The sequence below is a fragment of the Pterocles gutturalis genome, unplaced genomic scaffold (genome assembly GCF_000699245.1).
Source record: "Pterocles gutturalis isolate BGI_N339 unplaced genomic scaffold, ASM69924v1 scaffold40929, whole genome shotgun sequence".
Classification (NCBI taxonomy): domain Eukaryota; kingdom Metazoa; phylum Chordata; class Aves; order Pterocliformes; family Pteroclidae; genus Pterocles; species Pterocles gutturalis.
Genome location: NW_010132132.1, coordinates 4654 through 16565, shown reverse-complemented (window position 1 = coordinate 16565; position 11912 = coordinate 4654). Strand labels below are relative to the sequence as shown.

Below are 11912 nucleotides of genomic sequence, written 5' to 3'. Positions count from 1 at the left end.
GGAAGTGTATGAGGAGGTGGGGCGGCAGTCATCTGCTGTCAACAGATTACTAGTTTGTCTCTATGTAGCTGCACTCTTAAACATTGTGAAACTGCCTAAAAAAAAATTACAGCTTTGTAGTAATACAGGCCTTTTCTAAGTCTGTCTGTTCCTGTGTTGTCATGGAGACAAGCAAAATAAAAGGAGCTGGAAATTCCCAAGGGAAGAGTAGGAGGGGGGGGATCCTTTTCAGATAGGGATTGATGAGATTTGTGAGGTGCTTTGGAAGTCTAGGTGGTAGCGTTTTGCTGAACGGGAACTGGCACAGTCTGATCTCTGGGTCTGTCTGAGACCATGCCTTCAGTATAATTCCAGAGTTGGCTTATCAAGAGACATCTGTGACTGTGTGCTTTTGTCTGAGTAGGTCTCTCTGTTGATTTTAGGCAAAACTGCAGCCATCTATTAATACATCACTGAATACTAAGTACCAAAGATAACAGCAGCTCATTACTAAACTTATTTCTCTTGTTTTTAATTGATTGCAGCTATGCATGAGTCTGGAAGTTTTGCAGCATCACGTTCTAGACGTGAGAAGAAGTCTAGAAGAGGCCAGCAAGAAGCACTGGAGCGTCTGAAAAAAGCCAAAGCTGGCGAAAAAGTGAAATATGAGGTGAATATTGCTCATCTTTTTTAATAAAAAGGGAATGTCAGCTGTGATGCTTAACTGCCCTTTATACATGTCTAAAAGTTGTGGGGAAACAAAATCTGCCTTTCAGATCAGCTTTTTATTTTTAGCAGTGTAACTGTAATGGTTTTGCTGCTTTCTGGTATCATTTACTGGTTTCTTTCTGTTTTCAAAACTAAAACAATTTTATTAATTGCAAGTCAAACATGCTTGATATTGCTTGATAACTATCCCACAGGGAAGGACCAACCTTTAAAATTTGATCACATAATCAATGTTATGGTAGGAAGTATTTTTATTTTTTTTTAACTTCAAATGATTTTAAACTTTAAATGAATATCAAAGCTTTACATGACTGAAGTACATTAAAATTGGTATACTGCGTTTCCACAAAGAAACTAAAGTTTAAGTATTTAACTGGTAGAACTGTAACAGTGATCGTCAGTGATACTGCCCGATTAATTTTAATGCCAACAGTAGGTGACTTCCACATTGAGGTGGATAAATCTAAAGAAGCCTGAAGTGTGTAGATTGTTAACATGCAAATTCACCCTGAGACACAGAAGAGCAGCTTCAGCATTGTGCTTGGGCACATCAAATCCCCTTCCTTTTCATTGAGCTCACCTTGGTGTTTGAGAGTAGAGCCAAAGGTCAGAAAGTCTCCATTGCTCAGAATTTTTTGCTTTTGGTTTTTTTTTTTTTTTTTGTAAGGTGAAATGAGCAGTAAAGCAAGTCAGTTTCAAATTAAATCTCTGCCAGTGCTTCAGTAGATTTTGAGTTTCAGTGCACTGTGATAATTTTAAAAATTGATAACTTGTCTTTTGTCCCTGCCAAAAACAAAACTTAAACTGAATGAATAACAGTGCTTACTAGTTGTGAACAGTGCAACAGTGTGGGAAAACATGTATTTCTTAGGAACTTTAATGTTCTTACTGGTGACCTGTATTAAAAAATAATGGTATGGTAACTGCTAATCCTCAGTATACCTTAACTATAGGTTGAGGAGTTCACAAGTGTTTATGATGAAATAGATGAGGAAGAATACTCCAAAATGGTCAGAGAACGTCAGGATGATGACTGGATTGTCGATGATGGTAAGTTAAGATTCATTTGGAGAGTAATTTTGATTATAGTGTTGTAACTCAATCTGGCTTCATAATGTGCATGATTTGAGGTAAGTTATAGTTAGTACATTCTTACAAATTGTTTTAAGAGACAAGAAAAAGATAAGTTTGTATGGAAATGAATCTTTGGATTGTTCTCATAGTAGCGTATTAGGATGGTAATGAAAATATTTTTCAATTAAGAACTGTTTTTGAGATTTTATTTCTAGTTATCAGTGATATATATTTAAAAAGAAGTACTGTAATTGATAATTTCTAATGAAATACATAATATATTTAGTCTAATGAAAGATACTAAAAGTGGTGTAATTTTTACACTTCTGCATTTATAACTTTTGCTCTGTATTAAAGGGAAAAAAGTATTTACCTATGTAAAATTTTGGATTATGACTATATTTAGAAATATCAGAAGACAGAATTTAAAAGGTAAATTTTTAACAATTTGTTTTTCTACAGATGGGATGGGTTATGTAGAAGATGGAAGGGAAATCTTTGATGAAGATCTGGATGATGATGCTCTTGGTTCCAGTAAGAAAGGTAGGTTGAACATGACCACTGTAGAAAGCCTTCCAGTGGTATCAGTATGTGGTAAGTATGGCCAAATGACATGTTACTTGAAGCTCTGTAGTTCTCTGCCTGTGACTGTGGATTTTGGTTAGCCCTCATGATGCAGAAGACAGAGGTCCGCAGATTGAGGCTGTGTCACTGCGAGCTACTCCAGCACTACTGGGGCAATTTTGCTTACACTCTTCTGGGGGATATATATTTGCTTCTAGAACAAATGCACTGGGGAGTGATGATCTTGTTTTCCAAAACGATTATCTAAAGGATGTGTGGTCTCTCTTGCCACTAAAATCCTTGCATGCTTTTAAGGATCTGGGATCAAATGATTTTGTCAGCTTACATGAAGTTGGTGGCAAACTGAGAAATTGATTCTGATGTTGAGAATCCAAGCCTAAAACTCCTGGACTTTTTTTTTTTTTTTTTTTTTTTTTTTCCCCCCTGGAGATGCTTCCATGTGAAGTATCTTGTCCCCTTTTTCTGGATTATGAACTTGGGTACGCAAAGAGCATCTCTGAGGTGACTGGGAAAGATAGGGTGCTGATCGTGGTTTTTTTTTTTTGTGTGTGTGCATGACAGCCATTACAAAGCTGTCAGCAAGTGAAAGATGATTAGGCTTCATTTCAGACAGTAGTGTAAAGGTGGAAGAAGTAGACTATCTCAGCTATCTATTTCTGCTAATAACTGACCCCTAAACATTGAGCTTTTCTGATGCAGAATTCACTTTTTTTTTGTGTGTGTGTGTGTATAGGAAAAGGTGGCAAAACGGGTGATAAAAAGAATGCAAAAAAATCTGTGGTGTCAAAACCAAACACAATTAAGTCCATGTTTATAGCCAGCGCTGGGAAGAAGAACACAGATGTAAGTTTTTACATTTTTGAATTTTAAAATTTCTAACTTGTTTGCAGTGTTTTGGTGGGAGTGGAGTAAAGCAAGGGCTCATTTCAGTTTCTTGTGTCTAGCAAGACATAAACCCCTGTTACAGTCTCTTGTGCATGGAGCATTTCTGAAAAGGTTGTGTATGTTTTGTACAAACCCTTCAGTCATTTGCTGCTGGTCTTCCGATTGGTTTTACGTACATACCTAAGAATTGTTTGGCTAATCTGTTATCTTACAGAAAACTGTGGATCTGTCAAAGGATGATTTACTAGGAGATATTCTTCAAGATCTTAATGCTGAAGTAAGTATATTAGTAAAATCTGCTTGAAACACCTTAGTCTGTTGTTTTTTCTTGCTGTGAAACATATCAAGAAAATAATGTTCTTCCTAAAACTAGACCATCTAAGATTCATTTCTTCCATAGCACCTCTGTTTGGTATATTCCATGTATGTATGCAGTTTACGTGTCATCTCCAGCTTGTCACCTTCTCTTTACTTTCAATATTCAGACTGTTCAGATAAGTCCACCACCAATTATAATGCTGAAGAGGAAAAGATCCACTGGAGTGCCACTGAATCCTTTCTCTGTGCAGTCCCAAACTCCTAAGGTAAAGGAAAAAATCAAAGAACTTCTCATGAATAAGTATTAATCTGTATTTTGGTTGATTTTAATACTGTTGTGTTTTATTTCTGCTTCTAGAAATTACCTTTCGTGTTAGCTTCCTTAGCAGCATTACTGTGTAACTTCATGCATTTTTCCTGTTCCTCTTCCATGTTAATATGTAAACAGAATATAGTTCTTTCTGTGTCTTTAGTATAGTAGTAGTATATAGCTGTTACATTTGACAGGTGAAACTGTTTTTATAATGTTAGGTGCATCACATGAAGATGAGCTTCTGCTTTGTCTCTTTTTTCCTAAGAGTACAAAAGACCCTTGTGGCAGGGAAAGGATGATGGGAAGTGAAATAAGCAGAAGAGAATTTGTGGGTGTGGAAAATGATAAGAAACTCACATTCTCCAGAAGTGGAAAGCAAATGGAAAATTGAAGATATGGATGAAAGTTTACCTTAGTGGAAGATTTTTGAGTGAAAGGAGGGACGGGCTGCTCAGGATGGAAGGCTAGCATTTTGTTAAGAGCTCTGGTAAATGAGAAGGACTTTACAGCTGGAAATACAATGAGATACTTAGTAAGAGTTTGTAGAGGGCAAATGGAGTAGAGTAGATAAATTGGATTTGTGAAACCTTGTGTAATAGTGACATCAACTCTTATGTTGAAAATAATCACCAGTGGCACCCATTTCAACACTTGTGTTGAAGCCTAGAAGTGCCTGAAAAAGAAAAATGGGAGAGATATAGTAAGAGAGGATCTTTGTCTCTATGGTGCAGAACAGTGGTCACTTTTGTAGGAAACATTGAGAAGGAAATTAATTCTCAGACAGGCTGTTCAGGTGATAGCTTCTGTGGTCCTGGGGGGAGGAACTGGAGATTTTAGACAATGAAGCGGATGAAGAGTGCAGCCTTAGGAAAGAGATGGGCATAAAAAGCAAGACGGCAGTGACACTTTCTACTTCAGGAGACGAGCAGAAATAGAAGTATGAATAAGTTTCTTTGTCTGAGCTAGAAAAAAATTGTTGGTGAAGGCAGATTAAGTAATGTTTGCTCTCTGTTTAAGATGGGTGACGGACTGAGTTTGGTGTTGGCCACAGCAGAAGTAGCCAAACTGAGATTAAAACTCAAGAAATGATTGCGTGCAACTCTAAATTCTATGTCTGTAAATGACAGCTTTCACTGAAGATAAAGGTTTTGGACCTTGCTGCAGGTTTAAGGGCAGTAGATCCAGAGACCTGTTTTTGGTCATGGTGGAATCCACTCCATACATCTTCCATAAGAAGAGGTTCTGTAGCTGCTGCCATAGTGGTATGCTGTCTGAAAAACAAACTGTGCTTATTGCCTCAGAGTTTAGGCTTGCAGAGCATTCTGAAGTGTCCTGTCATGTCTGTGGCATGAAGAAATCCAGTGAGCAGAGAAACACTCTGCTCTCTAGACTCATGGAGTCCTGCAGACATCTTGAACTCAGTACTGATAACAAACAGGTGTAAACTGCTGTGTTGGCCTTCCCCACTTGTACAAGGCTCTGTCCCTGCCTGACATATATTGTGACGTACTCAGTTGGCACAGAAGTTTTAATTTAGGAATGGAGTATGTGGGAAAAATAGTGAAAGTAACCACAGGTTTAAATGTCAACCATAGCCTGGTGTGAACTGCTTTTTAAAATCATAGTAGAAACACATCACAGCAGAAGTGATACTATAGAACTGAAAGTTTACTTTTGAGGAGTTTTAGCTATCATACTGCAAAGTATGTGGAGCTTTTCCTCTAGCCCTTTTTTGCTCTTAAGATAATTTTTTTAACTCATGGCTAAAATGTCTTTCAGGTAATCACCCCTGTATCAAAGAAAGCTCCCTCTCATCTCAGAAAAGAAGCTCTTCCTCCAACTCCATTTCGTCCTAAACATCCCAATTACACAGCAAAATCTGTCATGGTCTCTGAAAATAAGGATACTGAGTATGTGCAAAAAGCTACAGAAAATGGGGGAACAGTGAAGACAATAGAAGAGGAAGCTATTGAAGGTATCAAAAGAAATCAAAACCCAGTTCTGGAAACTCTTGAAATACGGCTTATTAGTATGAAAACAGTTTGTACTGGTTAGATGCTTAGATAGCTTAAATGTGATATTTTGTTTGTATATTAATACTGTATATTATGTTAATGCATATAGTATGCTATCTGTGCATACCGCTAGTAGTATGCAGTGTGTTATTTTAATGACTCAAGGCTTTAGTTCTGTGTGCAACACTTCCAGATAATGTACAGGCAACAATGGATTTTGATGAGGAGGACTTTGATGAACCTATGGAAACAGAGCATGTGGAAACTGTACCTGAGACAGCTGAAAGCTTGAAGAGAGACAAGGAAATTGAAAAAAAAGAGACAGAGCAGCTGGAATCAGAGAAGAAAGAGACATCTGTCTTGTGAGAATCTTTTTTTTTTTTTTTTCTGCCACCAGTAAGCTTTAGACTTATCCTTGAATTTGTTTTTGCCAATGGGATAATTGTGATACAGACAGAATGATGAGAATGCCATACAATGGGTTGTTTTGGGTTTTTTTGTAGTGACATTAAAAATGGTATTGTTGAAGGTGCTGATAGCTACTTGGTTGAAAATACTTGATGTTTTGGTGATTTAGCACATGACAACATAACACATATTTCAGTACACTGAGGTGACTCATTGTCAAACAATGAATTTTGACAGTAGAATCACAGAACGGTTTGGTTTGGAGGGGACGTTAAAGGTCATCTAGTTCCAACCCCCCTGCCATGGGCAGGGACACCCTCCACTAGACCAGGTTGCTCAAAGCCTCATCCAGCCTGGCCTTGAACACCTCTGGGGATGGGGCACCCACAGCTTCAATGCCAATAAGTGAAAATGAGGAGCTGCTAACGATTCTTATTGCAAGCATATCTGAAGGTATTTTGGAATGTTAGTTGTAGTTAAAGGTATTGTCACTAAAAGCAGTTTCACATGGTGAACAGCTGTGTCTTTGGAAATAGGAAAAAAAGGTGGGTGTTCCTTTTTTTTTTTTTTTAAATTGCTTGGAAGAATCCTGAATTGAATCATGTTTCCATATCCTTAAACTGTGAAATATTTGAATGATCAAAAAGACTGAAACATTTAATGACTGAAAAGGTAACTTTGTTGAAATAATCTGTTGTTCCCACTGAGCGACTTCTACAGATGGATGGATATATTTGTTACATAAAGGCTTGAATGACCAAGGCTGAAATACCAGACGAATGACTTTTAAAGCCTGTGTGTTGTGTGCTGAGAACCATACTTTTATGTGGGTTTCTCTCTTTGTCACTACATCCTTTTCATAAGAAGTCTGGGGAAACCCAGCTGTTGGGAATGTTGCTCAGTAGTGGAAAGAGCAACAAAAGGCCTGAGAACATAGGCCTGAAAAAAAGTGAAACTGTGGTGGTTACAGCAAAGGCACAGATTTACTTCTTGTTCCTTTCTTCTGCAAAACCTGCAGAAGTTGTTCTCTCCCAGATATCTCATGTTGGGACAGAATTGATGAGGATGAATCTGATCTAGCAGTGACAGAAGTTCAGCTGGACCCCAGTCTCCTTCCACTTGTGAATGGGGAAAATGATGATCAAGTCTTAAGATTTTTTTGGCTGGATGCTTATGAAGATCAGTACAGTCAGCCAGGTAACTATTCAGTTGAAGGCAGAAAATGCCATTCTGATTCTTTTTATATAACTGGGATTTTCAGACTTGCCTAAATTATGTCTAGGTACTCTGTCTCTCTGTGCTATGTAACTTGTACATTGATCTCTTGTTTTTCCACACGTGTGTCCTCAAGTGCAGGGCACTATGACTGGGAAAAGTAAGAATGTTGTCTCCTAGTATAGTAGTAGGGAGGTACAAAGGGAGCTACTAGCACTTCTCAATGTTGGTGATCCATTGGCTTTCTTAAAATCCTCTCCACCCCAGAAGTAAGCTGATATTGTTAATTTCTTACTCACTGGTGCAACAATTGAGCACACTTTCCGTGTTTCTGGAAATGTAATTTAACATTCTGATGGATTATTAGAAAGTCTGTACAATGGCAGTTGCACGGTTTTATACAAAGGAAATGTATGCCTGACAAGGGAGGAGGGTGGCCTGAAAAATATAAGCTCTGTATAGATCCCTTTATTCAAACTGTCTTAAATCTTGAAGATTGTTTCTGTATTAACATCCCTAAGATACTTTGTGCAGTCAAAGCATGAATCCTGGCTCTCATTGTCTTCAAAACTGTGGCATTCTGATCTCAGCCCTGACAAAAAATGTCATGTTCACAGCTGTTCTAAGCACTTCTCATCCGTCCTCTCATTTCATCAGCAGCTTTAGGATCTTGGGTTTCTAATTTGTGCTTCATGTAGGTTTACCAGAAGGTTCCTCCATACGTTGTTGAAGGTTTTTTGGGTTGATGCTATGAGCGTTGAGTCAGATATGTTTCTCTGTTACACCTTTTGTTGTGAGTTGCAATGCCAAACTTAAATATGAGACTGTGCTGGGCTGAACAGCTTGGTGAGGGGAGTGGTAATAATCATAGATATCTTGATGAAATCAATGGCTCTAATATAAAATTGCTACTTTTAAAGACCCCACTATTGTTCTTTTTCTTTTTTTTTTTTTTTTTGTCTTCTAAGTCAGTGGTTGCTGAATGGAACATAATTATGAAAGGATTTCTGTTCCTCGCAACGAAGGAGTGTTTTTTTTCTCATTATGACTTTTTCAGGATTGAATAATAAAGACTGCACCTGTTTTCAATTAGTAGTGTAGAAGGGAAAATTTTGATACTGCTTTTTGTTTAACATGTTCATGATCTTTGTTTATGCCTCATTTGCTGTGATGTCAAATGCATTGCCTGAAGAGTAAATACTATATAGCATAATCATTAGACTCTTTCAAACTTAGTGATTTTTGGAGGCTTACTTTTCATAACTCCCCTTGCTATCTTAGGCAGAGAACTTGAGAATTGTAATCCTATTAGCATTTTAAAGAAATAATGAATAAAAATTGCCTTTTCTTTCCCCTCTGCAAGACATTTTCCCCGTCTCTTGACTTTGCTTGCCTTTTGGTGCATTGGTAATATGATATTTCTTTTCATGGACTTTCTGTTTTATAAGCTTTACTCCTACTTTTTCTTTCTTTCTTCTCTCCATAATCAGGCTTACAGGGGATAGGTCCTGATATCTCTTCTCTCATTTCTTGGTTTTACATATGAAATGTCTCTGAAAACTCTTTGAAGTTAGGCCTGCTTTCATTGTGTGTGTGTGTGTGTGTGCGTGTGTGTGTGTGCGCGCGTGCGTCGGGCGTGTGGGTGTTGGACTTGGTAACCTCCAAAGGTTCCTTCCATCCTAAATAACTCAGATTCTGTGAAATCTCAGGATTAAGACCACTTATCTGTCCACGCTAGAGTTGACTGAAGTTTGTATTTGCGATCCAGGCAGCTTTCCGCCCTGTCTTTGACTGGCTCATGTATCCTTTCTACCTTCCTGCTTTTATGTATGCCTCTGACAGGTTAGCTTCTCCACGCTCCTCATGTTGCCAGCTGTTCAAGTGAGCAACTCCTGTTTTGTGGTCTCTCCTATAGTTTCATCTTTCTGTATGATACAAACCTATTTGAGTTTTTTATCCCTTTAAAAAAAGAAAAAAAAAATTGTTGGGCAGAACAACTTCACCTTCCCTGTCACTTAGATCTGTAATTTGAGCTCTTTCTAGATCCTTTTGTTCAAACTGTCTAAATCTTGAAGATTGCCTCAGTATTAAAATCTCTGAGATACTTTGTGCAACTGAAATTTGTATTCTTGCTCTCATCATCTTCAAAACCGCAGCATTCTCTGTCCTTGACAAAAGTAGTCTTGTTCATGTCTATTCCAAGCACTCAAGAAATGATTTTTCTTAGCCTGTCACTCTTAACTCTGTCATCCGTCTTAGTGCATCTTCACTGATTTGTCTTTGATCCAGTGGAATAAGAAAGGTGCCTTCACATCTGATAGACTGTGTGGCAGAGATAACTCTTAACCAAGGACTTTTTTGTGCATTGTCAGACCAAGGAGAAACGGAGGTTCCAAAGTCTTCTTTATGGGAAACACTGTTTCTGTTTTGGATGTTTCTGATTTCATTAATAGTAGTGTACCGTAGGGATAGTGTCTTTCATGTAATCCATGTGGTCCATAGTGAAGTCAGTTGCGCTAGTCCTGCTCTATATAGCCTTTCTGTGTATCTACCTTGGTTACAACTGCTGTCTTAACATCCAGGATCTCTTGCAATGTCTTACGTCTTTTGGTGTCCTCATTTGTTAAAAATAGTCAGTTGAAAACTTCCTACAGTTTATCAGCTTCTAGTTGTTGTCTTCAGAATGTATTTCTACAGGTTTTATTAGTAGGAGAGTCTTGATCTCGTGGTACTGAAGTGTAGGAAAAATGAGTTAATTGTACAGGCCTAGCTGAGGAATGAAAAACTGTAGATAACACGTTTCAAGAGTGATTGACAGCACAGGCATTCTGATTATCTTCAGCTTTCACTGACTTTGCTCTCCCTCCTCCCTCTCCCCATGAATTATGAAACTGATGTAGGAGGAAATGGGATATCAGAACAGAATTCTGAGACTGGCTGTGTGATGCCATTTTGAATTTCATATATCATGGTGTTACTATAGTGATGGAGATAGGGGAATGAAGAACTATGCAGGTATCTATTTGTAAAGCTGATGTTTAAAACAATTTAGAATGTACTGACACCTCGGAAAGATTTGTTGTTCAAGGACCTAAACCAGAAGTGGTTGTGTTTCTATGCAAGAATGCATAATAATGCATTATTATAATACATAATAATATGTATTATAACATATAATTATTATGTGTTATAATACATAATATTGTTGCTTTAAGCAATGTTAAGAATGACTAATTTAAGAATTGCATATTGAATTCTTTGCCCTTCTTCCTTAGGCGTGGTATTTTTGTTTGGTAAAGTTTGGATTGAATCTGCACACACCTATGTCAGCTGTTGTGTGACAGTGAAAAATATTGAGAGAACTATTTATCTGCTGCCACGTGAAACAGTAAGTATATCTTTTAAGCATGTCAAACATAAGTACCTTTCATTCTCCTTATGGCAGGTTATGAGTTCTAGTAGTGTGTTTATGGGAACTGTTGAAGCCAGTGCTGTCTGATGTAGGTGGTAACGTGAAGTACAGTGTATACATGGTATATCACATGGGAGATGCAGAGTAAAGCATTGCTGCTTCCCCCCAACCCTAACAAACAACTGCAGACAAGTCGTTACCTTTAGACTTTCTGCTTAGGAAATAAAGTTGTCTCGAAGTGTTGTTAGAAAACTTAGTGCTTTTTAAAGACTCTATTTCAAATAATATTTTTTTTTAAATTTGGGTTTTCTTGGCTGATTGCGTTGTAGTTTTCTAATAAAGAAGAGATACCTGATTCATAATAGTGAAGGAAAATTCAACTTATTGGTTGATGTCTGCTGGCATTTTTTGTTAATTTGTAAAACCTGACTTCTTTTTTTTAAGGAAATAGACCTATCCACTGGCAAAGAGACAGAGACTCCGGTAACTCTAATGAGTGTTTTCAAGGAATTTAATGACTGCATTTCACCAAAGTATAAGATCATGAAGTTCAAATCCAAGGTTTGTCTACAAGCATCCTATTTGGTCACTTTCTGTTGTTCTGGTTTGTAAGGTGGGAAGTCTGTTGTAACACCATCCAGTGGGGAAGGTTACACTGAAATGCAAATATATGACTCCTGACATGTGTAAGTGTACCTGCTTGTAAAAGCCATCCCAGTGTCTTCACAAATATTCATAGTGTTGCAGGGGTGGACTGGAATTAGTTTGGTAGTGTGAGAAAGCTTTCTTGTTCGTTTACACAGAGCATTTGTCTTTTGGTGGGAGGGGGGAGGTACGCAATTTGTGTCAGGGGAAAGATGGCTAACATGCAAGTTAGAGGAAAAGATTTGTTCAGAGTGAAGTGCTCAGAAACTTTTCCATTTCTTGAACTAAGATGTCATTAGTCTGGCAAAGCTGGCTTTTGTTGTAATTACTGGGC

At 37.8% G+C, this 11912-nt stretch overlaps 1 protein-coding gene across 1 annotated transcript; it reads left to right on the top strand.

The window, feature by feature from the left end:
• Positions 1-524: 524 nt before the first annotated feature.
• Positions 525-11494, top strand: LOC104460291 (DNA polymerase alpha catalytic subunit-like; the record flags this gene model as incomplete). The annotated part of the gene is made up of 11 exons (XM_010080805.1): positions 525-649; positions 1662-1758; positions 2245-2325; positions 3101-3210; positions 3467-3529; positions 3738-3836; positions 5663-5858; positions 6092-6260; positions 7325-7503; positions 10797-10909; positions 11378-11494. Coding segments are annotated over 11 exons (1349 nt in total), but the record flags the coding sequence as incomplete, so codon positions are not given.
• Between the last annotated feature and the right edge of the window lie 418 nt (positions 11495-11912).